Source organism: Trichoderma camerunense, assembly GCF_050948025.1.
Source record: "Trichoderma camerunense strain CBS 138272 chromosome Unknown V8C40scaffold_2, whole genome shotgun sequence".
NCBI lineage: Eukaryota > Fungi > Ascomycota > Sordariomycetes > Hypocreales > Hypocreaceae > Trichoderma > Trichoderma camerunense.
Window position 1 is genome coordinate 592,335 of NW_028145368.1, and position 26,890 is coordinate 619,224.

At 53.1% G+C, this 26,890-nt stretch overlaps 11 protein-coding genes across 11 annotated transcripts; 5 read left to right on the plus strand and 6 right to left on the minus strand.

Annotated features, from left to right (window-relative positions):
- Nucleotides 1-446: 446 nt before the first annotated feature.
- V8C40DRAFT_232263 (uncharacterized protein) lies at nt 447-3,056 on the plus strand. Its single transcript, XM_083213099.1, has 5 exons — nt 447-586; nt 696-1,323; nt 1,402-1,655; nt 1,732-2,080; nt 2,177-3,056. The coding sequence occupies exons 2-5, from the start codon at nt 718-720 to the stop codon at nt 2,480-2,482; spliced, it is 1,515 nt and encodes a 504-aa protein (XP_083077600.1). The 5' UTR covers nt 447-586; nt 696-717; the 3' UTR covers nt 2,483-3,056.
- Nucleotides 2,719-5,576, minus strand: V8C40DRAFT_232267 (rRNA-processing protein MPP10). Its single transcript, XM_083213100.1, has one exon. The coding sequence runs from the start codon at nt 5,389-5,391 to the stop codon at nt 3,133-3,135; it is 2,259 nt and encodes a 752-aa protein (XP_083077601.1). The 5' UTR covers nt 5,392-5,576; the 3' UTR covers nt 2,719-3,132.
- A 156-nt stretch (nt 5,577-5,732) lies between these two features.
- Nucleotides 5,733-8,610, minus strand: V8C40DRAFT_232268 (RING finger protein). Its single transcript, XM_083213101.1, has one exon. The coding sequence runs from the start codon at nt 7,994-7,996 to the stop codon at nt 6,026-6,028; it is 1,971 nt and encodes a 656-aa protein (XP_083077602.1). The 5' UTR covers nt 7,997-8,610; the 3' UTR covers nt 5,733-6,025.
- Nucleotides 8,611-8,747: 137 nt separating this feature from the next.
- On the minus strand, nt 8,748-12,718 carry V8C40DRAFT_232273 (uncharacterized protein). Its single transcript, XM_083213102.1, has 3 exons — nt 12,201-12,718; nt 11,852-11,987; nt 8,748-10,820 (listed from the first exon to the last, which is right to left on the minus strand). The coding sequence occupies exons 1-3, from the start codon at nt 12,221-12,223 to the stop codon at nt 9,234-9,236; spliced, it is 1,746 nt and encodes a 581-aa protein (XP_083077603.1). The 5' UTR covers nt 12,224-12,718; the 3' UTR covers nt 8,748-9,233.
- A 1,098-nt stretch (nt 12,719-13,816) lies between these two features.
- On the plus strand, nt 13,817-15,223 carry V8C40DRAFT_91809 (glycoside hydrolase superfamily). Its single transcript, XM_083223603.1, has 2 exons — nt 13,817-14,513; nt 14,591-15,223. The coding sequence occupies exons 1-2, from the start codon at nt 13,902-13,904 to the stop codon at nt 14,993-14,995; spliced, it is 1,017 nt and encodes a 338-aa protein (XP_083077604.1). The 5' UTR covers nt 13,817-13,901; the 3' UTR covers nt 14,996-15,223.
- Nucleotides 15,170-16,351, plus strand: V8C40DRAFT_232282 (RWD domain-containing protein). The gene is made up of 2 exons (XM_083213103.1): nt 15,170-15,457; nt 15,552-16,351. The coding sequence occupies exons 1-2, from the start codon at nt 15,391-15,393 to the stop codon at nt 16,178-16,180; spliced, it is 696 nt and encodes a 231-aa protein (XP_083077605.1). The 5' UTR covers nt 15,170-15,390; the 3' UTR covers nt 16,181-16,351.
- A 71-nt stretch (nt 16,352-16,422) lies between these two features.
- Nucleotides 16,423-17,885, minus strand: V8C40DRAFT_232283 (ACL4 family protein). The gene has a single exon (XM_083213104.1). The coding sequence runs from the start codon at nt 17,717-17,719 to the stop codon at nt 16,595-16,597; it is 1,125 nt and encodes a 374-aa protein (XP_083077606.1). The 5' UTR covers nt 17,720-17,885; the 3' UTR covers nt 16,423-16,594.
- Nucleotides 17,886-18,039: 154 nt separating this feature from the next.
- On the plus strand, nt 18,040-19,159 carry V8C40DRAFT_232284 (riboflavin synthase). The gene is made up of 3 exons (XM_083213105.1): nt 18,040-18,241; nt 18,303-18,356; nt 18,413-19,159. Exons 2-3 carry the CDS (start codon nt 18,326-18,328, stop codon nt 19,081-19,083), a joined length of 702 nt encoding a protein of 233 aa, XP_083077607.1. The 5' UTR covers nt 18,040-18,241; nt 18,303-18,325; the 3' UTR covers nt 19,084-19,159.
- On the minus strand, nt 18,948-21,184 carry V8C40DRAFT_232286 (crossover junction endonuclease MUS81). Its single transcript, XM_083213106.1, has one exon. It carries the CDS (start codon nt 20,916-20,918, stop codon nt 19,161-19,163), a length of 1,758 nt encoding a protein of 585 aa, XP_083077608.1. The 5' UTR covers nt 20,919-21,184; the 3' UTR covers nt 18,948-19,160.
- A 1,070-nt stretch (nt 21,185-22,254) lies between these two features.
- Nucleotides 22,255-24,206, plus strand: V8C40DRAFT_91858 (phosphoacetylglucosamine mutase PCM1). The gene is made up of 2 exons (XM_083223604.1): nt 22,255-23,284; nt 23,339-24,206. The coding sequence occupies exons 1-2, from the start codon at nt 22,523-22,525 to the stop codon at nt 24,194-24,196; spliced, it is 1,620 nt and encodes a 539-aa protein (XP_083077609.1). The 5' UTR covers nt 22,255-22,522; the 3' UTR covers nt 24,197-24,206.
- A 418-nt stretch (nt 24,207-24,624) lies between these two features.
- V8C40DRAFT_232290 (protein-arginine omega-N methyltransferase HMT1) lies at nt 24,625-26,767 on the minus strand. The gene is made up of 6 exons (XM_083213107.1): nt 26,467-26,767; nt 26,323-26,336; nt 26,217-26,236; nt 25,938-26,047; nt 25,446-25,777; nt 24,625-25,380 (listed from the first exon to the last, which is right to left on the minus strand). Exons 1-6 carry the CDS (start codon nt 26,547-26,549, stop codon nt 24,902-24,904), a joined length of 1,038 nt encoding a protein of 345 aa, XP_083077610.1. The 5' UTR covers nt 26,550-26,767; the 3' UTR covers nt 24,625-24,901.
- Between the last annotated feature and the right edge of the window lie 123 nt (nt 26,768-26,890).

The window sequence follows — 26,890 nt, forward strand, 5'->3', positions numbered from 1 at the left end:
TGGCGCAAGACTACGGCGCAAGAGCCCGAACTCTCACGATGGCCGTGAAGCCGAATTGTCTATTCGAACGGATGCCGTGAACCGCGAGGGCCGTTTCAGCTGGTTGGGTGAACCTCATCAGTGGCGTGATGCTAGCTTGCAACTAAGTCATATTGGACAGACGGAGTCGCGAAGCAGCTTTTTCCGAGTTTCATCTGGAAGCCCATCCATCGATTCCGTGGAACAATGAGGGACAAGTAAAAACCAGGCTAATCGTCATAGTTCTGTCTTCTCTGCAACCAATGGCCAAACTGTAATCTGATGATTAGTCGCAGGGTAAGCTGTTGATCGCTTGGAGAGTTGGAGAGATTACCTAATCCAGCTCTCTCTTCTCCAGCCCCACTCAGCCACACCGTGTCAAGTGCCGCCCCCACAAAAGCTTCCTCTCGGCCAATCAGACGCGCCGCTCCGAGACGCACGTCACGACTGCAGCAAACCTTCCAAAAGGTCACCAGAGATCAGCTGTTTGTGCTCACTCACAGCAGCTCCCTTTTGCCTCTGCATTTTTATTCCATCTGACAAGTCTGGCATCATCAATTCATCTCTGGTGAGCTTCTCCAACCGCAATTGGACCAAAACAGCCCGAATCTGCTCTATTTGGACCCCTTCCCATCACTTATCAGCAGACACTCATCCTCTGTCGCGTGTGTCTGCAGCTCTTAGCTCTAGCTCTTCACAATGACAGAACCAATCGCCGAGACGCGACCAGTCGAGGAGGCTGCGCCTGCCGAGGAGACGACTGTCGACGAGACGATCAAGGCCTCTACTACTGAAGAAGTAAAGGCAGAGACAGGGACAGAAACCCCAACTGTGGCTCAAGCCGACCTAGAGCTTGAGGAGGACGATGACATCAAGTCAAAAAAGGTTACCCTCGCCGACCTGAGCGCCAAGGGTACCGCGCTCTACGCCCACAAGAAGTACGAAGCTGCTGCCGACATCTTCTCGAGAGCGAGCATCCTTCAAGCGGAAATCAATGGCGAGCTGGCGCCGGAGAACGCTGAGATCCTCTTCCACTACGGCCGCAGCTTGTTCAAGGTTGGCCAGAGCAAGAGTGACGTCCTTGGTGGCTCTGCTCCCGCCCCCGCGGAGAAGAAGACAAAATCAAGCGGCGGTGCGTCCTCGAAGAAGGCTACCAAAGCGGACGAGGGAGAGGGAGCTCAGGAAGGCGGGGCCGAACAAGGAAAGGACAAGAAGAACGAGGAGAAGGACGACGTTCCAGAAGGAAAGAAGCTCTTCTTCCAATTTACGGGCGATGAGAACTTTGACGAGTCTGACGAAGACGAGGTGGGTAATATGCCAGCTTGACCGGGTTGTGACCGGGTTGTGTTCGCTGTCTAATTACCCATCGTGCAAAACAAATAGGGCCAGGAAGAAGGAGACCAAGACGAAGAGGAAGACGACGATCTTGCCACTGCCTTTGAGATTCTCGAACTTGCGCGCGTTTGCTACCAGAAGCAGCTGGATCAGCTGAGAGAGGAGGAAGCGCAGGGCGAAGACGAGAGCAAAGGCAAGGGTAAAGAGGTCGCCAAGGAAGACTCCTCGGCCGTCAGACACATCAAAGAGCGTCTTGCAGAGACCCACGACTGTCTTGCTGAAATCTCTCTCGAGAACGAACGGTACGCTAGAATCTCTTTTCTTTTACTCCCGAGTTGGAGCAAGACGCAGCTAATTGGACCGACTTTGTGAGCACAGGTATCCTAATGCGATCGAAGACGGCCGTACATCTCTCAACTACAAGGTAGAGCTCTACCCTGAAGAATCCGAAATCATTGCCGAGGCACACTACAAGCTTTCCCTGGCGCTAGAGTTTGCTTCCCTCACAGTTGCCGATGACGAGGGCAAGAACACCAAGCGCGAAGAGATTGATCAGGGCCTCCGCGACGAGGCTGTTGCCGAAATGGAGCTTGCCATTAAGAGCTTTAAGCTTAAGATGCAGGCCATCGAAGTCGAGATTGCTAGCTCAGCGTCCCCAGAGGACAATGAATTGTCTCGCAAGGCTGTTGAAGAGATGAAGGAAGTTATTGCTGAATTGGAGCAAAGAGTATGTTGGTTCTGGTTCCAAAACCCCCTTTAATCCCACCCCACTAGTATCACAGCATATTTTCTTCCTTTCTTCATATTTACTAACAAGCCACAGCTCGTCGACCTGAAGAAGGATCCTCTCAGTGCGAATGATCTGCTGGGTGACGGAGCCAACCCTCTGGGCGGCATCCTCGGCGCGGCGTTTGGTCAATCCGCCGCTGAGGTACAGGCTCGCGTCGAAGAGGCCAGTAAGAACGCCGTGGACCTGACGAGTCTTGTTCGCAAGAAGAAGGCCAAGGACGATGATGCCGTCAACGGCAGCGGTAATACTAAGCGCAAGGCCGACGAGGAGTCTTCCGAGCTTGAAACGAAGAGGACCAAGGTGGATGAGGAGGAGCAGACCGCCGCAGCTGATAAATAAGCCTGCTTGCTACTCACACACCTTACTTTTACTTGATTCTGCCTGGTTTGAATTTTTTTCAACGAGAGGAGATTCTGGGAATGAACGCTGCGTTTTTAGTCGGGGAGTTTAGGGCGTCTTAGGAGGGATCGGAAAGGGGGGAGAAGATGAATCGAGCTTGATATTGGAAAACCCATACCCTTTGTGGTTCTTGCGTTGGGGGAGAGCTCATGAGGGAGATGGGATGGATGGATGGGTGCGATGCCTGCGATTTTGCTACATGACGAATTAATTCTGTATGAGATTGCAATACCAATGAGCAATTGATGCCCACCCCCCTTTTTTTGGTCTTTCGAAGAAGCGCAAAGATGATAAGAACGTGCATGATTTGAAGAAAGAATAAAACTCTCGCGCCCTGTATAAATGCAATATTCCCCCTTTCTACTTTCCACCCCGAAAACTCTCTGCTTTGTCTTGATGGACTTTTATGTAAAAGAAGCGTCAAACAAATCCATTCATTACAGCCGGCCACACAGAAACCAAAAATGCTGAATCAAACCAACCCCCCTTCCTCCTTTCTCAACATCTATATATACAGTGTTCAAAATATCCATCTCCCATCTTTTCTTCATCAGCCTTTGTATATAAATGATCCCCATAGGCTCGCAATTTTACAGCTTATAGCTTCCTCCCGACACAATCTTGGCCGCCACCTTGGTCTTCTTGCCCTCGACGTCGGTAATCTCGCCCTTGCGGTTAATCACCTTGACGCCTCCCTTCTTCAGCTCGGCAATCGTCTCGCGCTGCATCTTGGCCTTGGCCGAGATCGTCTTCTTCGCACCGCCAGCGCCATTCGTCTTCGTCGCGCCCGCAGCGTCCGCACCGCCAGCCTTGCGCATGCGCTCCTTCTCGCGGCGACGACGACGAACCTTGTCTTCGCGCGAAAGCTCCTGTCGTGCGAGGGGCATGCCGCCGCTGGTGACGACCTCGCCCTGGGAAGCGTTGTCGGCGCCCGCCTTGTACACCTCCTGGGGCGCGAGGCGGCTGCTCTCGCCGGAGATGGCGGACGCCGTCGTGGGCTGGGCGTCTTCCATGGCGACGGCGGCAACATCAGAAACAACGGAGACGGTTGCCGCGCTGGGCTTGGGCCTGTAGTTCCAGCTGCTGAGGGCGTCGAGGCGGGACGAGACGTCCTTCCACATGGCCTCAATCTCCTTCTCCTCGCGCTGCAGCTTTTCGTCCGACTGGCTGACGTACGTGTCCGGGTTGGCGTTCTTGACGTGCTCCTCCTCGTACACCTCGGCGAGGCCCTTGCTGGACTTGCTGTCGTCGACCTCAATTATGCCACGGCGCGTTCCACTGGGCACGGCCTCGGCGTCTGGTCTCCGGCGCAGAACCTCGTCGAACTGCTGGGCCAGGATTCGTCGCTTGATCATGTCTTCAATGCCTTCCGTCACTTCTGGAGTGATGACGGGGATGGGCTTGCCGACGTGCTCAAAGTCGAGGTCCTCCTCCAGAAGAGAGTTCTGGGGTCGATCGACGGCAGCGGCTTCTCCAGAGAGAGTCCACTCGCGCTTGGCAACGGAGGCGGCTTCCAGCTTGCGAATCTCCTCGGCCAGCTTGGCCTGTCTTCGCTCGTGGGCTGATCGGCGTGACTTGGGGTCGCCGGCTGAGACATCGGACAGAGCATCTTCAGAGTCATCATTGTCCGACTCATCATCAAAGAGATCTCGGCGCACATCGGCCATGGCTCTGTCGACGTCCTCCTCGGTAGGCTTCTTTGGCTGGAAGTGGACGCTCTTCTTTGGCTTGCCACCTTTGCTCTTCCGGGGCGGTGGTGCAAAGAAGTCCTTAAAGTAGACCTCGTTTGCGTTGAAATCCATGCCTTCGTCATCTGCGGCTTCATCATCGAGGGCTTCATCGTCACTCTCGCCTTCCGGTGCGTCAAGAGCCATGTCGCCGAATGTTGGGCCATCCTCTTCGTCGCTTTCCTCATCCTCATCTTGTAGCTGGTCTTCGTCTTCGTCTTGTGATTTGCGGTTGGATGACTTTTTAGAGCCAGCTTTGGGCTCTGACATTGGGTCTGCGTCCCAATCTATGTCTTCATCGTCGCTGGCTCGGTCGGTGTTGGGGTCACCCCTTGCGTCTTGTTCTTCGAAGTACTGCGATTGTCGGTTGAACTCTTCGAGGTTGAAGAAACCGTCGTTGAGGCCATCAGGATCCTCGACGTATTCCTCGACGTCTTGCTCATCTTCGTCTTCTTCGTCCTCATCCTCATTCAGTTCATCTTCGAGACCGTCTTCCAGTTCATCAAGATCCTCGTCGTCTTCGCCTTCTAGACCATCCTCCAATTGGTCCTCATCCAATTCCACATCAAGCTCTTCCTCATCGTCCTCTTCTTCGTCTTCTTCTCCTTCAATGTCTTCATCGACTTCGAGCTCTTCTTCTTCTTCCTCTTCGTCATCCTGGCCATCAACCTGGTCAGCCGCAACCACCTCACCCTCTTCCTCCAATTCATCCAACAGCCCATCAGAAAACTTCAACACGCTACCAATTATCCTCCTCGCCTGCTGCCACACCTGCTCCGTCTCGAAGCCATCCACATACACCCTCCTCAGCTTCAGCACATCAATCTCCCCCCTCCCCTCCCTCTTCCTCTTCCGGCTCTCCTTCAGCCTGACCTCCTGCTCCTCGCCAACCTCGCCCGCGAATCCTTCCAGCGTCTCCTTGACCACATTGAGGGATCCCGTCGGCAGGGCGTCGCTCGGCTGCAAAAAGACGTGCCTCTTGTCCGGCCGCAGGCTCTCTAGCAAAGCCAGCAGCACCTTGTTGTTCTCGCCATTGATGCCCGTCGGCGGCACCGAAACGAGCGGCAGGGCCGTCATTGTGTGAGACGAGTTTGTCAGAGATGGCGATGTGTTGGCCGCCATGCTCTTTTTTCCGCGAATGAAGGGATATTTTCTTCCCGGAATTGGGGTTTTTTTTTCTTTGGTTGCTCTGGATCGTTGAAGCTAGAGCGATAACGCGGCTGGCAGTGGAAAAAATTTTAGGCTATCGATTGCAGACTGATAAAAGCGAACTAGGCAATCACCCCACAGACAAAAGACTCGCCCCGCCAGCGTTGCGCTACAGTGCTTGAGTCGCTGTAATTCCGCTGCTAACGATGTGAACTGACGTCTTATCGCGATAAGGATTCGAATGCATCGCTTTCACCCTCAACGAAATCTGGAGGCTTCATGAATTGGACTTGGAAAGCGATTACAAAGTAATGGTAGTTTTGTTATATGATCGGTATATGATTGTAAAAAGCGCTTGTGTCATGCTACGCAGCCTAAGCAGGAAGAGAAGAGCCTTGCAATTCTCTTATACCAGCGATTCCATCTCGCTGCCTTCATCGCAGGGTCGCTGGTCGCTTAGTTGGTTATATATTTATATGTCTGATATGATTACAACACTTCCCCCTCAACCCAAAAAAGACTCCAGCCCGGATGAAACATATGTAAACGCCGTGAAAAGACACACAATCATCTATGTTGGCATTTGCGACTTTCTCGAATCTCTTCGTTAGATGCCACGCCGCCCGCCAGTGCTCATAAGGGTAATCTTCTGCTTCTTCTTCTTTTTACCACCACCGCCGCCGCCACCGTTGCCACCGCGGGCACTGCTGCTCTGTCCATTCTCTTCTTTCTCAATGGTGTTCAGTGCCTCCATTTGCCTGGCGAGCTCACTGGGGCTGAGGAAGAGATCCTCATCCTTGAGCCATCCATCATCAACATTGGTGGGCACTGGAACGTCTTCCATCCCAGGAGTCGTCGGGATGATGCGAGTGCCCCAGACCGTCTTTTGAGTTGAGGGACTTGTCGACATGGAAGCCAGGGTCTCGAATCCCAGCCTTGGGTCGGGAGGTGTTGTGCCAGACGGCGCCGCCAAGGGCTGGAAATCCGACATGTCCATTGGGGGCGAGTCATCTTCAATGGGCGGAGAGTGAGGCCGTTGAGATCCGGTGAGGTTTCGGAGAGCAGCCGCCTCGATCCTCTCGGATTGAAGGCGTTCCCGCTCTTCCTGAGCAGCCTTTTCTCGATTGCGATTCCGTCTTCGCTCAATGTCTGAAGCAAATGATTCGAGCGTCTCAGTAGGGATAATGTCTGTCCAGTCACACTCCAGAAAGCTAATGACACAGCCATAAGGAAGATGACCTAGGTATTTTGCCCGTTTTCGCAATGCGTCATCAACGACATGACCCGTGGAAATGTGCTCGACTCTTGGTAGTAGCGTGGAGGGAAAAGCCGAAAAGGAGCCGTATTTGGTTTTCAGAATCCGAATGTCTAAAGGCGAAAGATACAAGTGAGGCAGAGCGCTATAAAAGTAGAAGTCGGGCTCTGACGATTGATTCGCCGAGCCAGGCAGTGAGCTGGCACTTGCTTCATCGGCACCGCCGAGGGTAACAACCTTCTCTTTGGCGGCGTTGACAGCCTTGACAGCCTTTTGAGTCCACTCGCCATCCTGTCCAAACAAGGCTTCATCTTCCATGGCCTGCTGTAGCATTATCTCAATTTCTTCGTCGTATTGGGCGGCCATGTACTGTCCCGTTCCCTTCATGACCCGGGCGTAATCTAGAACATTGGTGGCGAAGTGCCAGGGAATGCCATCCTCTGAATTGAGGACTTCAGCTCCGCTTGCTCGTGGTAGCGCAAGAGTAGAGTTTGCGTTTCTCGCCATCAGCCTTAGGACAACGTCATCCCCAACTCGGGGGAGCGGGCTCTCTTGACCGGCGTAGAACCGCACTGGCCGCACCTCGGGAAGATAGATGCTGTCTTCGCAGATGGGGCACTTCCTCCATTTGGCGGCCTTGCCCGGCTTCGCCTCATCCTCGCTCAGTATCGAGTTCATGAAGCGAAGCAAGCATGTAAGACAAAAGATGTGGCCGCACTTTGCCATTCGGGGGGCAACGGGCTCCGACAAGCAGATGGGACACGACGATGCCTGTGATTCTGATGAAGCAATGACCTGCAGGACATTGGACCAGTCCAAGAAGAGGTCGGCGTCCGCGGCATGCTTGGAGTAGTCTCCTTCAGGAGAGACGACGAAGCGATAGTTGGCGTGAACATATCTAGATTTATCGACCGCATGGTATCCAGAGCCCGGGCCCCAGGTTGGATTTCGCCGGTACGACCTGGGGTTGGAGTGGTGGTGGTGACCGAGGTCTTGGTGGTGCAGTGGCGCTGAGTAATTCAGCAGATGCGTGATGGAAGTCTGTCCGCGCCGACTCGTCGGGTTTCTCAGGGCCCTGATCTCGGCCATGGCGTCATACTCGTCAACGGGTCTATGTCCCATGCTGGGCCGACGCTGCGTCCGGTGTTGTCTCCGAGAGCTCTGTCCCTTTCGGGGCGTTGGCTGCGGCGACGAGGCTCCGACTGTTGGATTCGCACGACGAGAGGCTTCGAAGCTCGGTGTTGTCGGTGCCGGCTGGACGGGCACAGGATAGCTCGACTGGATCTGAAGGGACTTGCCCGCGCTCGGGTTCGAAGGGTTCATGATGCGACGGCCAAGATGATGATGGAAGCAGCCAGGACCGACGATTTATAGATTGGCTGCTCAGCCGCCCACGTCGTCGGAAGCGGGTGGCGTCAAGTCCAGCATACCCACGAACTGCAGTTAAGTCGCAGCCCGTGTTGCCGTCTAGACTATCGCGGGATAATAGATAAGTAGGACGGTGTTTGCAAGAGATGCTAGACAATGAGGAGAAACAAAGCAAATGAATGATGCAAAGAGAGGAAGAAAGAGGATGACGGATGGAGCTCCAAAAGGGACCCGGTTGGCCCCGGCACTGGAGGATAGAGTAGGCAGAGTAGCAGAGTCTAGGTTCGGGATGCTGGCAGCACGTAAAATGGGCGAGTCAGCGGCGGGGCAAATGGCACGGGAATCATGGACGCTGTTGATCGGAGAGAGAAGCTGGTAATGCAGCACGTGATTTCGCATGTGACTGTTTGGCGCTGCTCTCGTCCTTATCAGTGTCTCACATGCATTACATCAATTCAGTATTACTACGAGGAAGGCTTGTGAGAAGTGGTGCAAATTGAGACCTACAGTATTGCTTTGCGCCGAATGCGGTAAACAGGCAATATCCATGCCGTCAGGTTGTGCATTGGCATCAGACACTGCCTGTAACCTGTAATCCTGCATAGATATGGGCAGATATCCCGGCAAATGAGTCACAGTACGAGTACGAGCTCGTCGTAAGCACCCAGCTATCCCCGCAAAAGGAATTGACAAGGTCTGGACTGGTCGGCAGTCTTGTCCATTGGATTGCAGGTTTTGCAGATTTTACTTCCTGCAGAGATTGGAGAGAAAGAGTAGTCAAGTAATAAGTATAATGATAGACATTAATTAGGCAAAAATGTATTTACATGGGAGGGGGTGCCGTTCCATGCTACATAGGAAATAAAACAAATTAGGAGACTCCCCAGGCTCGCCCTCTCTCTTAGAACGCATAAGCAGGCACCAATTGAAGAAGCCAAATAGCACATGACAAGACTGAAGGGGAAGAGAGAACGAACAAGGCTGCAAAGAAAATAAAAACGGAATGAATTTAGGTATATGAAATGGTGATCCAGGTATCCGACGTTATTCGACCCAAGTCACACTTCTCTGCCAAAGTGGGGAATCATAGACATATAAACAAAGCCACTCCAGCAGCCCAAGAAAACCGACACTGTAAAACGTAAACCAGGCATCTCAACATAGATGCTCTGTCCTGTCACCACTATGACTCCTAGTTCTTGTCTGAGGACTTGTGCCTGCTGAACCGGCTGAAGAAGGCGCTGATACGATTCTTTTTCTTCTCAGACGTCTTATCGCTATGGGCGCCGTTGGTGCCGTTGGCAGCATCGCCCTTGGCGGGCTCTTCAGTAGCCGCTTCGGTGGGAGGCACCTCTGTCTTGTCAGTCTCGGTGACGGGGGTATCGACAGCGGCATCGGCCTTGGGAGCTTCCGAGGCAACTGTCGTGTCAATGGGAGCCGGGGCGGCCACCTCAGTCTTGGGCTCTTCGACCTTGGTCACCTCAACAGCCTTGGGCTCCTCGGTTGCGGGGGCGTCCTTGGTGAGCTCCTCGACGGGGACCTCAGTCTTGGTGACCTGGACATTGCTGACCTCGGTCACTGGGCTGTCAATGGCAGCCACATCGGTAATGGTAGCGGAGGTGACGGGCACCTCAACCGGGGCCTTGGTCTCTTCAACCTTGGGCTCATCAACAGCCGCGACCGGCTTGACTTCTTTCAGCAGCTCGGCCTCAACCTCCTTCTTCTCCTCGACGGCGACAGTGTTGGCGGCAGCTTCGGGGCTCTTGCCGGCCTCGGTGATGGACTCCTTGACCTCGGCGGGGACTTCGGGAGAAACCTCCTCCCGGGTCTCCTCCTTGGCGGCAGTCTCGTGCTGTGCCAGTGTCTCCTTCACGGGCTCAGGCAGCTGCTCCTTGACGGAGTCGGGGAGGTTCTTGTTGGCGGCATCAACAGCAGCATCAACAGCGTCGTTGGCGACGGGTGCGGCGGTCTCGACAAGGCTGTCCTTGGCGGCAATGACAGCGGCCACAACAGCAGCGCCAGTGGTGGCAGCGGCAGCAGCAATGGCACCGGTGTCGAGGACAGGCTTGTCCTCAGAGGTGACGGGAGCTTCGGTGACCTTCTCCTTGAGCTCCTCCTCAACCTTGGCCTTGGCCTCGACTTCTGCGGGGACGGCGGCGGCTTCAGGTTCGGCGTTGGCCTTCTCCTGGCTCTCCTTGACGACTTCGGGAACCTTGGCCTCAAGGGGGACTTGAGCAGCCAGGCCAACGGTAGTGGCGCCAGCACCAACGGTGTTGATGTGGACGTCCTCGGAGGCAGCAGTCACGGGAAGGCTGGATTCGGGAATCAGATTGCTGGTGACAGGAGGCAGGTCGGCGGCGACGACGCCGGGAAGGGCGTCGCTCTTCTCATAAGACTCCTTATCGAGCTTGACGTGCTCATTGGTGCTCTCAATGCCAACACTGGGAACCTCCTCACCAGGCGCAAGCTGGATGGGGTTGATGGCGCCAGCAGCAGCGGGAAGAGGATTGACGCTGACCGTCTTGTCCAACTCGGTCTGGGGGGTCGCCGGGAAGCCGCCGGGAACGTCAGAAGGGGTAGCGATACCCTCGGGCTTCTCAACGGGCTGCTCACTCGCCATTTTAGCGGTAGTGGACTGAGGAGTAACGGTGCTGATGAAGGCAGCTGCGGGGTCGGACTTGAGAATGTCCTCAGGAGTAATAAAGTTGTTGACGTTGCCTTCGTGATCGGCCTCCTTGGGAGAAGACTCGTTTACCGTCCAGTTTCCGTCGACGACGTACTAGATGATGCAAAAAAAGTAAAGGGTCAGCAAACAGATTGTCAAAGAAGAAAGCAAAGACCCCTCGCTGGAGAGGATCGAAATATATGTACTATGATGCAGTGCGAAACAGGCTGAATCCACTATCCAGGTGCGTGTGACGTGATATATGCACGACAACGGCCTTGGAAGGGGGTTGGCCAGGCCGGTGCGGGGGCCGCTTTGGCACGGCGACAAGGGTTTATGGCCGAATCCCCCAATTAAGTGGTGGCCTAGCGGGAATCATGGTTGAGTTGGATTAGGTAGGTCGAAATAAGTAGATTAAGGCGCCCCTTGACAGCAGCGGACTTTGACAGCGCCAACAGGGACGGAAAACCAAACTTGGATAGATCACCAATCTCTTGCGGCTGTGGCGCAAGCTCCCTCGTTCCCTCGTTCTCACCGCTACACCACACTCGGGGTGCGCTAGAGGCCTCGAAGGGGGAAAAGGATGGCGAGTCGGATGACCAGCGCTTGCTATCAGCACCAACATTCCAACCCCGCGGGCATTGCGTCGCGTTAGGTTGCGTCACAGCCCCCGGCGCAGACGATAGCAGGAAGCGCCGTGGGGGGTTTCAGCGACCTGTGCGAAAGCCAACGCTGAGCCAGTCCGGCGACCGACGAGATTCCATCGCCGGCCATTGACGGATGCAATCTGACTCAGCCGAGCTCTGCCACGCTGATCCGCCTCGAATGGTTCGTGCTAAAGATGGAATTGCATCTCGTGGGATTGCGAGAGTGGACGAAGCGATGCAGCTTTAATGGGCGGGCCTTTACTGCTGCGCTGTGTGATGATCATGACAAGACATGGGAAGGGGCACTAACCCCCGGTAGATCATATCGAGCGATGAGCTGGACGGCGCATTGAGGCTGGAGTTCAACAAGGCCATGGTCAATGGCATATGCGAAAGGGAGAGAAGGAAAAGGACAGCATATAGCAAAACATCAAAAACGCAACGGCAGAAGCAGCGGATGGTGGGCAGCCGCAGCACGACAGCAAGCTCTCGACCTACCTTGAAGTATATTTTCTGCGATGCATCTTTCAGGGCCACCGTCTTCTGGAAGACGTCACCCTCCTTGACCAACTGCTCGCTCTTCGTCCAGTTGTCAAAGGTGCCCGTGACGAACACTTCTTCGGCGGGATGCTCCCTAGAGAAGGAAAACCCCCAAACGTCAGCTCAGCTTCCATAGGCTAATATGATTCCAGCTGGGATCATATTTTTTTTTTTTTCGCGCCAACCGGGTGGAGGCTCCTTTGTGCCCTCGTGGTCTCGCAAAAGCTCGTAGCGGCGCGAGTGCCGGATTTTTTTCGACTGGGGGTTGGCGGCGCAAAGCTTCGCCTTGGGAAAGCGCAAAACTCACCACTTGAAAGTGTAGCTGCCCATTGTCGCGATTAGGAATTAGAGATGTTGATGAGGTCGTCGGCGTGGCTCGAGAGGGAGGGGAGGGAGGATATAAAGAAAGGGATGGCGGGATGTTGGAATCAAGAACGATGACCAAGATGGAAGAAGACGACGATGACGACGAAAGAAGCTTCGAGGGTCGCCACAGCCCGGGATGGAAGAACCAGCGGCGTCGAGGACAGTATGAGTATTGAGGTGCGAAGAGTTGCTAGTGTTGAAATCGTGCGAAATTAAATGTGGCCGGCGAGGCGGTGGGGGCTTTTGCAGCTCTGCAAGCAGATACGATAAGCAACACGGCAGGCATGTCTGTTAGTACTTGCGGCGCACAGTGCCCTTGATTGTTAGCATTGGATGTTAGCATGTTAGCAGTGGCCAGGTCACGGCGCAGTATCGATACCTACATACAAAAGCCCGGCGGCCGGAAGCAGACGCTCGACACGCGCTGGAAGCCATCGACGAGACGGAGCTCAATCGTGCCATGTCGCGAGGCTGCACAGCTTCAATCGGACCCATAGCAGCTGCATGCCTTGGAAGCTGCACTGCGTTATAATACGGGTCGCCGCAAGCCTATCGTGCTGCTCCCAGTGCCCACAGTGGGCGGTCGGACCACCACAGAGGCCGCTAAACAGCTGCTGCGAGCCCTGAAGGGCCACTAAAGGCCCCTGCTCGCTGCACCGTTGCATCAGCGTCGCATTGCATGGCACTATCTCGCATGCGGCCTTGCATAATCAAGGCACGAGCAGATTGGACCGGCGACGCCTACGCCTCTGATTTTTTTTTTCTCTTACTCGCCTCTTTTCCCTTGCTGGGATTCCATTCGTTTCTGAAGATACATAAGCAGCAGCCTGGTCCGGTGCCTGCCGATGCAAATGACAGGGGGCTTTCAGACGGGATCTTCCAGCCAATTGTTGAGATATCAGATGCAGTCTTTTGTACCTCGTACGTGTACTTTTCTACGTAAGCCAATCACATGGGAAATGCTGCTGAAGCTTTCACATGCGCATACGAACTGGCGGTCTTGAGTTTTCGTCGCCCTCTTGTTCAAGCAAGAAGTACAACTACCTTGGGGATACATGGATGCAGATTTCGAAATCTCATTCAATTGTGATATTACGGAGCCCGTCCTCCGTAATTACCGACTCCCTGTTTCTCGCACAAAAAAGTGCCGCCAATCTCTCTCTATTTTAGGTGGTGGATTTTTGCTTACAGGTTCCTCGCGAAGTACTTTCACATGTAGACAGTGCCCGTACTGGGCTGTCAAAATTTCAAGCTCAATTGGCAATGGCTCATTGTCTTTGTTAGCACGCAATGGAATCAAATGGATTGCGGCTAGCCTGCTGTGGCGCCCAGCTATTTGGACTTGTCCTCCCTTGAGCCACACTCGAGGACCCTTCTGGCCCCTTTGCTGCGCCGCATTTGAATCCTTTGGTGGATTGACAGCATCACGAAAGACATGGGAATCACTGAACTGGAGTATGGACAGCATGTAGCCACGATACTGCGCAGGAGCGGCTAGAGACTGCGCCATGATGATAACGGTACTACTTGGGTTTAATTGTCAAGCAGGAATTGGAGTAAAAGAAATGTGTAACTTGAACCTTGCTACACTTGGTTGTCTCACCAGCTTCAACTGGGCCATTGGAGTTGAAGGCAGGGAGGAATGAAGCCCACCGACTCTAGCACGGAACAGCACAATGCCGGCAAACCTAATGCTTTACGGCGTCACTGGAAACTACTCGCCATCGCGGGCGCATTTCTTATCGTCGCCATCGGACTCGGTGTCGGCCTAGGCGTCGGATTGACGCAGAGAGGCGGTCACGGCGACTCTGACCAAGACAATGACAACAACTCAGGCTCAAACTCAGACCCAGACTCAGACAATCGCAACCGCACAAGCACATGGCAGCCCAGCGTCAACGCGACGTGGCAAATCGTGCTCCAGGGCGCCATCAAGCTCACAAACGGATCCGCCAGCCCGGATGTGGCCATCTGGGACCTGGACCTCTTTGACAACGACGCAGAGACATTCAAGGCGCTGCAGGGCCACGGGAAGAAGGTCATTTGCTACTTCAGCGCCGGTTCGTACGAGAACTTCCGGCCGGATAAGGGCCGGTTCAACGAGTCGGATCTGGGCAAGCCCCTTGACGGATGGCCCAACGAGCGCTGGCTGGACCTCAACAGCGACAATGTTCGCAGCATCATGAGGGACCGCATCAAGCTCGCCTCGACCAAGGGATGCGATGCCATTGACCCCGACAACGTCGACGGTTATGTAAGCCTCCTTTTTCTCAACACGACGGAACACATTACATTGCAACAGTGCTAATTCGTGTCATGTCATGGGTATAGCAAAACGACAATGGGCTCAATCTCACGGCCCAAGACTCAATCAATTATCTCCAGTTCCTACACACCGAGGCCAGCTCGTACCACATGGCCATTGGCCTGAAAAACGCCGGCGACATCATCCCCAAGGTGCTCGACTTTATCAACTTTTCCGTCAATGAGCAGTGCGCCGAGTTCTCGGAGTGCGAGACGTTTGCCCCCTTTATCAAGGCCGGTAAGCCTGTCTTCCACATCGAGTATCCCAAGGGAGCCCCTGCCATCGATGCCGCGCGTGCTGCCGATCTGTGCTCGCATCAGGGCATTGGGGCCGGGTCTGGGAATTTCAGCACGGTGCTGAAGAAGATGAAGCTGGACGGGTTTGTGCAGTACTGCGATGGGAAGCGGTACGACACTGCATTGGATTCATAATGAGCGGTGCATTTACATTGCGGCCAGTTTATGCGACGCATGGATATATGCACATGATATCCCTTGTTAGACGCTGATGCCTTTGAATCTTCCAACTTCAAATATTCATTTAAATATGTCTATACAGTATCGAATAATGAATTGAAATAAAAATAAATAACCACCCCAGCATCATCTTTCTAATCCCGCCATCAAATCTGCACTCAATTAACATCAAATCCGCAGCCCCCAAATCAGGACGTCCGTCCCCACGATTGAACCCCGCCAAAACTACAGCCTTTCCTCCCAACCCCACCTAAAGAAAGTAAACCGCCAACCCAAAAAAGGTCCCATCATCGACATCAAACGACTTCCACACATAAAAAAGAAGAAAACACACCACATCAGCCGCCGCAATGGGTCGCGAAGAGCAGGTCGAAGAGCGTGAAGTGCTCGAATCGATCTTTCCCGAAGAAATCACAGGTAAAGTGCTCCCCGACAGCTCAAGATCACCAGGAAGAAGAAGAAGAAAAAGTTGGGCATACCTGTAGCTAACATGTTTTCTCTCTCACTCTAGACATCTCCGAGACAGAGTTCCGGATAAAAGTCGTCCTCGACATCCCCGACGAAGAAACCCCCGAAGACGAAGAACCCCCCAACTTCCTCCTCTCCGTGCGCTACCCAGACGACTACCCCGACGAGGCGCCTCACCTCGACATCCTCGCCTCCAACAACAGCCCGTCCCACCTGCACTTCAGCGTCGGCGACGACCGCGACCAGCTGCTCGCCGACCTCGCAGACACCATCCAGGAGAACCTCGGCATGGCCATGGTCTTCACGCTGTACTCCACCCTCAAGGAAGCCGCAGAACAGCTCGTCCAGGACCGTAAAGCCGCCGCCGCAAAGGTGATTGAGGAGGAGAAGCTCGCTGCTGAGAGGGAGGAGAATAAAAAGTTCCACGGCACGCCCGTCACGCCGGAGACTTTCCTCAAGTGGCGCGAGGGTTTCTTGCGGGAGATGGAGGAGCAGCGGGTGCGTGAGGAGGAGGAGCGGTTGGCGGAGTTGAAGAAGGCGAAGATTAAGGAGCCTGTCAAGTTGACGGGAAGACAGCTTTGGGAGAAGGGCCTGGTTGGTAAGGGTGATGAAGAGGAGGATGAGGAGGGGCTGGTGGATGGTGTTGAGCAGCTCAAGGTGGAGGCTGCTTAGATGAGGGGGGTTGAGCAAATGAGCGTATATATATCTTTTGGGATACGACATATATGGAGTTTTATTCTTTTCCGGTAGGAGTTATGAATGTCTACATCTTGGGAATCTTGTATCATCTGTATTAGTTGCAAAAAAAGAGGGAGGAAGAGCGGAATAAACGCATTGCAAATCAATCATTGAATCCTAACGTCTCTGTATGATGTACAAAAGCGATTTTGACACAACGAAATAATGAGTATTGATATCAGTCTTGAAATTGAAGTCGTCACATCTAGTATATTCCCTAAAGGCTTTCACGCACTACTTTCCATTACCCACGTCTCAACGTCGAAAAACCAAGTCTTCTTTTTTATAGCATCCATCCCAACGCCGTCCATTCATTCAATGTCGCCAAATCCTTTTTAAAGTCCGCTTCTAATCCTGCATCTCCTCGTCATCATCCTCATCCTCATCATCGCTAATGCCAGACCACTCCTCCTCGTCTTCTCCTTCCGGAGGCTCGCCAAGCTCCTTGTTGATGCTCTGCAAAAGCTCCACCGCGTGCTCACCCAATCTGTCATCCTCGTACTCTTGCAGCTCGTACAGCTTCAGAGACTGAGTGAGCCACTTCCTCGCGTATCCCCACGTCGCCTTCCACTCCTCGCTGGCGTCCTCGGTGCCGTTCTGCTGGGGCTTGGCGTCTCGCAGCTTCTCCCCCGCAACGTACAGGCACCAGCCTCCGAGATACCAGACCTCGACACTGGAATCGTCGTCCGTGACCAGCCGCTCCAGCACGCTGAGAGCCTGCTCCTCCATCTCTGTCTCCATGAGCAACCGCGCCAGGCTGACTCTGGTCGGGAACTCTGGCACTGAGGGGTGCTCCGGGGGCAAGTCCTGCCAGAGCTCCAGGCTTCGCTTCAACGCGGTGCGGGCCTCGTCCAGTCTCTCCTGTGAGATGCGCACGTTGGCCACTGTCTGCCAGGTCTCGGGGTATTCGGGCGCGATGAGCATGGCCTCGGTGATGAGAGCCTCGCATCGCTGCTCGGCGTCAGTCTCCCACGACAGATCCGTCATGTACACCTCGGCGACGGCACACAAGACGCCACCGAGTTTGCTCTGCATTTCCTCAAGAGCAGCCTGCTGCTCTGGTGTCTTGTTGGCGACGTCGTTCAAAGTCTGAATCTGTTTTCGCAGCGCAGAAGCACCGCGCTCAAACCACTGGACACTGTCCTGGCCGCCCTCCTCACTCAGCTGAGCTAGAAACAAAAACTTTTCGGGTCCTCCACCAATCTTCTCATCTAAGGTACCCTCCTCATCCAGCTTTATCGCACGCAGGAAGTAGTCCCGCGCCTCTTCGACCTCGCCATCTTCAACATTCAAGACTCCCAGCAAGTTCAAAGCCTTGAGTTCGAAATCACCGCCCTCTCCCGTCAGCTCCAGAGCCTTTGACGCGAGGGCAAGAGCCTCGTCTAGATTGCCCACTTCGTACTGCGTCTCTGCATCAACAATCAGCTTGCTAATATTTGGTGCATCCTTCTTGTCGCCGGCACGAGGCGCCATGCTGAGATTTCTGAGATGTGATGATATATGAAGTGTATAAGTAGTAATGGGGGATATTCGAGTGATAGTGTTTGAAATTTCCAAAATTTGGAACAAACTAGTTTGTTGCAAAGTCAATGAATTTGATAGAGAGATTCTCAACTCAACAGCGTTGGCTGAACTTGTGGCCGCTCAGTCGCACCGCATCCCGATTCAACTGAAAAGTTGAAATTTTGGCGGGACCGTTATCGATAAGCCCGTCAAGCGCCCACCATGGATGCGGGGCTCTGCTTTGGCATCAAACGAACCTGTCGGCCTAAGGATTGGTAAGATTGGACTCATTGCTTTGTAGTTTGAGTGAAGCAAAGTGAATAAATCGATTCTCTGTCCTTTTCACAACTTGCTCTCTAAAAACAAAAAGCCATCAATCCTTTTCGTCTCGCGTTTCCCGTCGTGCAACTTATAACAGAGTAGTCCCACTATTCTTCACGGGCATCATCCTACTCGGCTTATTCACGGACATTATCCAACAACTTTCACTGAGTGAGCTCACTTTAGAACCCGCTGGAACCCTTCATCACATCTCTAACAGAACAAAACTCAGAGTCACCGTCAAAACAAGACATCATGTTCACCGGAATTGTTGAAGAGATCGGAGGTGAGTCCATGAAAGCCGGATGAACCTACAACAACGTTACAGCTAACAATTCCGAGTCATCTCCAAGCTCGTGAATGATGCCGCCACCGGCAGCTCGGTCATGACAATCACCATCCCCTCGGGATCCAACCTCCTCACAGACTGCCATGAGGGCGACTCCATCGCCGTCAATGGCTGCTGCCTCACGGTGACCTCTTTCTCAAACGATACATTCACCATTGGCGTCGCACCCGAGACGCTGCGCATCACCAACCTCGGCACCCTGGTGGAGTCAAGCAGAGTCAACTTGGAGCGGGCCGTCCGCGCTGACACTCGTATGGGCGGTCACTTTGTCCAGGGACATGTCGACACAACCGCCGACATCCTCTCCGTGACGCCTGATGGCAACGCTCTCACTTTCCGCTTCCAGCCCAAGAAGCCCGAGTTTCTGCGCTACATCGTGTACAAGGGATTCATCGCCATTGACGGAACCAGCTTGACCGTCACTCAAGTCAACGATGCTGAAGGCTGGTGGGAGATCATGTTGATTACATACTCTCAGGAGAGGGTGGTCATGGCCAAGAAGGGCAAGGGAGATACCGTCAACATCGAGGTGGACATGATGGCCAAGTACGCTGAAAAGTCCCTGGCCGGTATCTTGGGTGGTGACGGAGCTGCTGCTTCAATTCCTCTCCTTGAAAAGATTGTTGAGCGTGTAGTTGCTAAAAGCCAGGGGGCAAAGCAATAGGGCGTTGGCGGTAAAAGCTGAGGATATCCATAGAAAGACTAAGCATTTTGAAGCGAATTCAAACTTTATAATCGACTCTAGGCGTCCCCCCATACCTCAGCGATCTTGTGACTGAGAGGCTTGGACATTTTCTTGCGTCCAACCAGGTGGCTCAATTCGCTAGCCACGAGTTCTCTCTTGCGTTTCTTGCCTTGTTCATCTGAACCACAAGCGTCAAATGCCTTTACAAAGTCATACGGCGTCTTCCATTTGCGCTGGATCTCGAGCGCACGCTCTCCCGTAAGTCCTTTGGTTGTCATGAGCATCTTGAGAAAGACGTCTCTGAGCGTCATCGTTTCTGATTTGGAGGCCAAGGACGCAAAGGCCGGGTAAGTAACGTGATACGACACCGTAGGTTCTTTCTCGCAGAGATGTTGGATTAGGCGGGAGTAATTTTGCGCAGTAATCGCCTTTGTCGGGATGACATTCAGCTGTTTACTCTCATATGTGCGCTTAAGCATTGTGGTCAGCCTAGCTAGATACTTGATAGTGTCGTCAATCTTTTGTGTCCGCTTCACAAAATAGCCATTAACTACTTGTGTCGACGCAATGGCTGATTGCACCGCTTCTTCGTATCGCTGGTGTACGGCAGCATCCATCGAGATTTCTTCAATGAGATAAACGACTTTTTTCACGCCAGCCTTGTTTAGCCGGAATTTCTGCTCATGAAAGCGGCCGTCTTTTATACTTCCGATCAAGTCATCTAGACGTTTTCTCTCGACGATCCAGTCCAGGACAATCTCGTCTCCTTCGGCGCCGTGTCTCGATAGCAGCGTCGAATCGTGGCATTTGGCAATCCATTGGACATCGCCAATCTCCAGGCTTCTCATGATTGGTTTAACGCCCTGCTTGACCAGTTCCTCCTGCATATAGTCGCGATCTGTTTTTGCTCTGACCTCTCGAACATCTAGGAGCAGGTGGACAGTGAAAGACCCCGGCGGGATCCTAATTGGTGTGAAGCTTGGTAGATCGTCATCCTCCAAAACAACAGGGCCATCTGAGACAACATTCTGATAGAATGATGGTTCGTCAATTGCCGGTTGAGTGTCCCTCGCATCCAGGGTCGAGGGTTGATTTGCTGCCGTGACTGACGGTTGTGGACGGCGTCCTGATCCTTGCTGTTTGTTGGGGCCATTTTCTTCTTGCCATTGGGCCGTCTCCTTGATTCGCTTTACCACAGCCCACCCTTCATCTGTCAATGCATATCGACGCAGAGGCCGCCCTCTCTCATAAACAAGCTCCTTCTGAATCAAAGTCTTCATTGAGCTCCAAGCAGTGTAGAACTTTGTCGGGTCACTGGGGGCAGTGAACGAGGCGTCACAGTGTGGTTGGGAAGTCTCTATAAGCTCTGTTTTGGTCAAGCTAGATGATACATCCTCGGGAAGATTGGAGAGCCCTAATATCAGGGCGTAGGCTCCCGATCGAAAAGCAGGGACATAGGCCTTGGGCTGTCTTGTTTTCTTCTTGGGCCTTGACTCTGCATCATCGTCATTTCCGGCTTGTTCGTTGAGAGCTCTTTCATTGGCCTTTTTCACCTGAGGATGCTCAGGCATGGGCAATCCATTTTGTTGGCAGTGATGCTTCAGTTTGTCCTGGAGGCGCTCACACAATTTGGGCCCAAAACCTTTGAGCTGCTGCAGCGACGCGGGATGCTCAAACGCAACGGGACACGCTTTGAGAGATTCGTAAGCATTTCTATATGCCGTGAAGCCTTTGGTATTTTTTTCTCTGGCAAAATCTAGCCACTCTTTGACCCATGCTAGAAATTGGGGATTTGCACATTCAGAGTCGTCCATGCTGAGCAATGGCAGGGAGACAGCAGGAGTTATATGAGAAGCGCCATTCGTACGAGTAAATCAGAGTTGAGCGCAGAATCATCCGATTGAGCGTCGTGTATAGAAAAGAAAATAGATTCAACAAGACAGAAAAGAAAGAAAAGACAAAAGAAAAAGCGTCTCGTCTCGCCTTTTCTGTTGCTCTATTACAGGGTGGTCCAAGCAACGACTTTCATTCACGCGTCAGGCAAAAGAAAGCAGAAGCTCGTCCCAGGCGCGAGGTCACGTGAACGGCTTGCATCATTGTGCAGCAAACGTGCAGCAGCAAACGACAGGGGTACCTGTGATGGGGGTACGGAGTACAGATGGCTTCGTATTTGCGAGCCCACGTATGGAGTGTGGAATATGGAGTCCTCGCTCAACAGTACTTTTGCGTCGTGCTTTGTGCCCAAGGAGATTAGTACCAAATACCCGGCATTAATGCCTCTCGACGTGGCCGATCTTCTGCACGTTGGAGCGTGTTGGTACTAGCATTGCTGCAGAACTCCTGGCTGTCTGTCTGTACCTGTACAAGTCCAGATCAGGTACGGTTAGAAGGACCTGTTGTATATGTGGCCGACAAGGTACACGTTTGAACTACATCTGCAGTCACCAGTTCCATTGTGGAAACGGCTGGAGGAGACGGGAAATAAAAAAGGGCGGCCTCCAGCTACATGAATTCTGCAGAGAAAACACATGCCACGGCCATGTACTCCGTGTCCAGAATGGAATCGAATTGACATGAAATCATAAATCACCCTATTCATACTGGCGAGGGTGGGGTTGAAGACATGGATCAAGCAATGTTACTGTTGCAGCAACGCGGGGTCTTGCGTCTGGCCCCCTAATATTGAGAAGCAGAAGCAGCTGGAGAGGAGGTGAGCGATAGAGTAGCAGCAAAAGCATTCGATTGATTGGTACGGCCGAGGGTGACAGCTCATAGGATGGGCAACGTGACCTGGAATTGATTGTGACGGCTGAGAATGATGACGATGACACGAGACGGGGGAGCTGTTTTCTGAGGGATTATAGACTTGAATCCATACCATGTGGGCATACGGATTACAGAGGGTGAATTCTGTAATGCTACACTTACAGTAGATACGGTAGCAACATATACCACCACCTACCTATATATAGTAGATCGGCAGGCTGAAGGAATTGCATTGCATTGATTTGCACCTTGAATCGAGGCTTACAGGCACTCACTCAATCCATCAATCCTTACAAGCCACAGGCCATCGAGGCAATCAAATCAAAAGCGTGGAACCGCCACGGGGTCTGCCACAATTGACTCCACCCGCGAGGTCTAAATAAAGGCCTCTCTCTAAGCCCTCGCACCGCCTTCTCTGACCTGCCAGCCCTGCGCTTGTACTGTACAATCTTGTGCTGCTCTTCTCCTTTTTTTTCCCTTATTTTTTTTTAAACCTCTCTTGGGCTCTTGACCCTTTTCTTCCTCCTCTCTTCTCTTTTTCTTCAACCCCTCATCAACTCTTCTCTCACGCCGCCTTACTCTCTCCCAGCTCTACTACCCACACAGCCTTACGGACAGCCATCCCGCCTCGACACATATCCTCACCGTCAGAATGGATGACTCCAAATTTCTCGAGGCATCCGCCAAACACCCCATCGTCGAGGGCCACGTCTACAAGTATGGCACTGCCGGCTTCCGCATGAAGGCCGACCTTCTGCCCGGCGTCTCGTTTCGTGTCGGTCTGATTGCTGGTCTTCGAAGCCGCAAGCTCAACGGCCAGGCAATTGGTGTTATGATCACCGCCAGCCACAACCCTGCTCCCGACAACGGCGTCAAGATTGTCGATCCCATGGGTGAGATGCTCGAGCAGGACTGGGAGGCCCACGCAACGCTGCTGGTCAACGCCCCCACCCACGAGGAGCTCCTCGAGACCTACAAGAAGCTGGCTTCGCAGCTCAAGATCGACCTCAACACCCCCGGCCGCGTCGTCTACGGCCGTGATACCCGTCCCTCTGGCCACAGCCTGGTTACTGCCCTGGCTGACGCTCTGGAGGCCACCGGCATCGAGTACACCGACTACAAGATCCTCACCACCCCCCAGCTGCACTACCTGACTCGCTGCGTCAACACCGAGGGCACCCCCAAGGCGTACGGCGAGGTCAGCGAGGCTGGCTACTACAACAAGCTCTCCGAGGCCTTTGTCCGCGCGCTGCGAGGCAGAAAGGTCCAGGGCCAGCTGATTGTCGACTGCGCCAACGGCGTTGGAGGTCCCAAGCTGAATGAGCTTCTCAAGGTCATCCCCAAGGATGTGACTGGATTCAACGTCAAGGTCGTCAACGACGATGTGCTGCGACCTGAGGTCCTCAACCTTGACGTAAGTAGAAACCACCACATATTCTAGATTCAAGCTAACATCCAACGTTCTCAGTGCGGTGCCGACTTCGTCAAGACCAAGCAGCGAGCCCCTCCAAACTTCAAGCCCACCCCCGAAGCCCGATGCTGCTCGCTCGACGGTGATGCAGACCGTCTGATTTACTACTGGGCCGACCCCGACTCTGGCTTCTTCATGCTGGACGGAGACCGCATCTCCTCACTCAATGCTTCTTTCATCGGCGACCTTGTTCGTTCCGCTGGCCTAGAGGAGGAGCTGCGAATTGGAGTAGTCCAGACCGCCTATGCCAACGGCGCCAGCACCACATACATTGAGAAGAACTTGCAGCTTCCCGTCGTCTGCACTCCCACTGGTGTCAAGCACCTGCACCACGCCGCCTGCCAGTTTGACGTTGGCGTCTACTTCGAGGCCAACGGCCACGGCACCGTCGTCTTCTCCCAGGAGGCTCTGCGCGTCTTCCGGGAAAAGAAGCCCCAGTCTCCCGCCCAGAAGGACGCTTTGGAGACGCTGGCTGCTGTCGGCGACCTCATCAACCAGACCGTCGGTGATGCCATCTCAGACATGCTCATGGTGGAGGTGATTCTGGCCCACAAGGCGTGGTCTCTTAAGGATTGGGCCACTACCTACACCGACCTGCCCAACCGCCTCGTCCGCGTCGAAGTGGCCAACAAGGACATCTTCGAGACGACCGATGCCGAGCGCCGCCTCAGCCACCCTCCCGGGGCTCAGGACGAGATTGACCAGTGCGTTAGGAAATACACCACGGCTCGTTCCTTTGCCCGTGCTAGCGGTACTGAGAATGCTTGCCGTGTGTATGCTGAGGCTGCTACGAGACACGAGGCTGATGAGTTGGCTACCAAGGTGGCCAGCATCATTAAGCAGTACGGCTCGTAAGTCTGATGATGAATTGAATTCATTTTCTCGGCAATGAAAAACAGTAAAAACGAATAAAGAACAAAAAAAAAGAGTTGGTGGAGGAGAGAGAGAACCCCGAGTCACGCAGTTTTTGACTTGCGACGACATTGGAAAAAAAGAAAGAAAGAAAGGAAAAAAAATAAGTTGACGAATTTGAATGACGGTTATGAAAACTCTGGGACGGCAAAAATGCTGGAATATCACAAGTCCAAAATTTCACAAACTGAAAAGCGATATATAGAAATTCGCAACTCAACACCATAGATGCCCATTTAGTTCTCAGTGTCCGGGGAGGGAGAAATATATACCAAGGTTTAGTAGTAACTGAAAGTCAGAATTATGCCTACCTAAATCAAGTCACATTGTTTCGTGAAATCCTGTAGAATGCTCGGATAAGCACTAATATAGGTATGGTTCATTGTTTCTCTTATTCCGAGTCGTATTACTCGCTCCCTATGGTCTGTCTATCTACCTTTTTTTAATCCCTCCCCAAGCCTGCGCACGAAAAAAAGAGTCATATATATACGCCACCAAGAGCTCCTTTGTCCATCTTTCAATCGCCCTAACTAACATACCAGCTCTTTGGAAAATCCCGCTACATCTTTCCCCCTTTGATTCATCTGTTGCTCTCTCCCCTCATCAAGCGCCGCCCAGTCCGAAAAAACAGAGTGGAAAATTATACACTTAGCACATCTTGTATGAGCTGTGGCCGGACGCGTTCCTGGTGGCATCGTTGACCTGGAAGCTGTAGTCGACCTCAATGTCCAGGTCGCGGCGGTTCTTGTCGTTGGGCTTGACGTCGAGCTTGCACTGGACCTCCTCGCCGTTCTGGACGGTGAGGACGTCCTCGATGTAGAAGACGGTCTGTTTCCAGTGAGTGTACTTGGTGTGAGGGCCGGTGGAGAAGCGGATGGGCTTGTGGCAGGCGGTGAAGTCGATGTCGAACCAGGAGACGAGGGCGTGGATGAAATCATCGCGCTTAGCGGTGAGGGTGAAGGGGGTGTTGAAAGCGAGGTCGGCGACGGTGCAGGTGTAGAGGTCGAGGGTGAGCACGGGGACGGGATCGGTGACGACGGCCTTCAGGTCGACAGTATCGACCAGAGGCTCTGATAGAGCAGTGGCCTTGAGAGGAGAGTAGTCAAAGCCGTAGACGTTGTCCCAGACTAATTTTTAAACTTTGTTAGACTTGGTGTAACAGGAAAGGGAAAACTTTTGAGGAACGACTCACATCCAATCTTCTCCTCCTTGTAGTCGCCATCCTCAATACCGGCAAAGAAGATGGTGGCCTTGTCGGGGAAGATCAGACCGTCCTTGACGAGGTACTTGTCTCGCGCATACAGGACGGTGTCCAGCATGCTTTCGTAGAGGAGGAAGTAGCCCATCCACTCGGAGATGATGATGTCGACCTGGGGGAAGGGAAGCTCAATCTCCTCCATCTTGCCCTGGATCAGGGTGATTTTGTCTGACAGGCCGTTGACCTTGACGATTTCTCGGGCCTTGAAGATGATGGTGGACATGTCGACACCGATGACATGTTTGGCGCCGGACTTGGCAGCGAACCTAAATCAGAAACCGCATCAATATCATCCTTATTTTCTCTTCCTATAATGTTTCCCCCTTCCTCAGACGCCGGGTCGTTTCGACAGATTGCCCGCAAAGCAGGTCTGAACGAGCAAATGCAATCGTGGAACAGGGGAAATGGTTGGTTTTGCGGACATACATGGAAAGGATACCAGTGCCGCAGCCAACATCGAGAACAACCTTGTCCTTGAAAATGTGCTTGTTCTGGACGATAGCGTTCATGTACGACCTCGTGCGCACCTCATCTTTCTACATTTCAACCATTAAACGTCAGCCTGCATGTCTTTTCGAGTCGTTTTGGCGCCTCTCAGCCTGCAGATACGGGAATAACTGCAATATGCGCTATCCGTTTCGCAGCTGAGGAGGGGCAACTATCGCAAACGAAGGAGGGGGGAGGGGGAGGGGAACAAGTGCTCACCAGCATCTCCTCGTGGATTCCTGCTCATGTCGAAAATAAAATAAAAAGTCAGACAATGCATTCTCCTATAAAAGCTAATATGTGATTCATTTTCGTTTGTTCGTACCGTGATGATCGTAGCTGGACGCAAGGTATAAGTCAGCCAAGGATTCTCCAAATTCGTCAAAACTGCCCAACTAAGACAGCAAAGAACCAGCAGAAGATTATAGTTTTCTTCTCCTCCCCCTGCTCTCAGGGCTCGCGAACGTACCTCTTAAAGTAGTGCTGCTCGCTGTGCTCCATGGTCTTGAGCTTCTGCTCCGCCAACTCAACTTCCATCTTGTCGCCGCTCATTTTGAGAGAAGTAGAAGATAAAAAAAAACTTGAAAGCTGAAACAAGGCCTGTCTATTTCACCAACGCGGTCTATTATCGAGGGGGCGCAACAGAGACAAGAGAAACAAAATTAATCCGAGTAGACGGAATAAAAGTAGAATGAAGAAAAAAGACAAGGACGGAGGCGTCTTGTTTTGTCTGGTTTATGGATTTTTTTTGGCTTGCGGGAAGGGACTCGAGTCGGAGCGGCGAAATGCAGGCTTTCGGTCGGGCAGAAAATTAATTTATCGCTGTCACCGCCTTGACAGGGTCCCCGCTATCCACTTTTGGAGGGACGAAGTTTTGCGTCTTTGCTAGTCGG

Bases quoted from the DNA above. Each gene is read 5' to 3' on its own strand.
- V8C40DRAFT_232263 (XM_083213099.1), top strand. From the start codon at position 718: ATGACAGAACCAATCGCCGAGACGCGACCAGTCGAGGAGGCTGCGCCT. The intron at 1,324-1,401 runs GTGGGTAATATG...CAAAACAAATAG, and splicing joins ACGAGTCTGACGAAGACGAG to GGCCAGGAAGAAGGAGACCA. The intron at 1,656-1,731 runs GTACGCTAGAAT...TTGTGAGCACAG, and splicing joins ATCTCTCTCGAGAACGAACG to GTATCCTAATGCGATCGAAG.
- V8C40DRAFT_232267 (XM_083213100.1), bottom strand. From the start codon at position 5,391: ATGGCGGCCAACACATCGCCATCTCTGACAAACTCGTCTCACACAATG.
- V8C40DRAFT_232268 (XM_083213101.1), bottom strand. From the start codon at position 7,996: ATGAACCCTTCGAACCCGAGCGCGGGCAAGTCCCTTCAGATCCAGTCG.
- V8C40DRAFT_232273 (XM_083213102.1), bottom strand. From the start codon at position 12,223: ATGGGCAGCTACACTTTCAAGTG. The intron at 11,988-12,200 runs GTGAGTTTTGCG...TTCCTTCTCTAG, and splicing joins GGCAGCTACACTTTCAAGTG to GGAGCATCCCGCCGAAGAAG. The intron at 10,821-11,851 runs GTAGGTCGAGAG...TGCATCATCTAG, and splicing joins CGCAGAAAATATACTTCAAG to TACGTCGTCGACGGAAACTG.
- V8C40DRAFT_91809 (XM_083223603.1), top strand. From the start codon at position 13,902: ATGAAGCCCACCGACTCTAGCACGGAACAGCACAATGCCGGCAAACCT. The intron at 14,514-14,590 runs GTAAGCCTCCTT...TCATGGGTATAG, and splicing joins CCGACAACGTCGACGGTTAT to CAAAACGACAATGGGCTCAA.
- V8C40DRAFT_232282 (XM_083213103.1), top strand. From the start codon at position 15,391: ATGGGTCGCGAAGAGCAGGTCGAAGAGCGTGAAGTGCTCGAATCGATC. The intron at 15,458-15,551 runs GTAAAGTGCTCC...CTCTCACTCTAG, and splicing joins CTTTCCCGAAGAAATCACAG to ACATCTCCGAGACAGAGTTC.
- V8C40DRAFT_232283 (XM_083213104.1), bottom strand. From the start codon at position 17,719: ATGGCGCCTCGTGCCGGCGACAAGAAGGATGCACCAAATATTAGCAAG.
- V8C40DRAFT_232284 (XM_083213105.1), top strand. From the start codon at position 18,326: ATGTTCACCGGAATTGTTGAAGAGATCGGAG. The intron at 18,357-18,412 runs GTGAGTCCATGA...AACAATTCCGAG, and splicing joins AATTGTTGAAGAGATCGGAG to TCATCTCCAAGCTCGTGAAT.
- V8C40DRAFT_232286 (XM_083213106.1), bottom strand. From the start codon at position 20,918: ATGGACGACTCTGAATGTGCAAATCCCCAATTTCTAGCATGGGTCAAA.
- V8C40DRAFT_91858 (XM_083223604.1), top strand. From the start codon at position 22,523: ATGGATGACTCCAAATTTCTCGAGGCATCCGCCAAACACCCCATCGTC. The intron at 23,285-23,338 runs GTAAGTAGAAAC...CAACGTTCTCAG, and splicing joins CTGAGGTCCTCAACCTTGAC to TGCGGTGCCGACTTCGTCAA.
- V8C40DRAFT_232290 (XM_083213107.1), bottom strand. From the start codon at position 26,549: ATGAGCGGCGACAAGATGGAAGTTGAGTTGGCGGAGCAGAAGCTCAAG. The intron at 26,048-26,216 runs GTGAGCACTTGT...GTTGAAATGTAG, and splicing joins GAATCCACGAGGAGATGCTG to AAAGATGAGGTGCGCACGAG. The intron at 25,381-25,445 runs GTGAGTCGTTCC...TTTAAAAATTAG, and splicing joins CAAGGAGGAGAAGATTGGAT to TCTGGGACAACGTCTACGGC.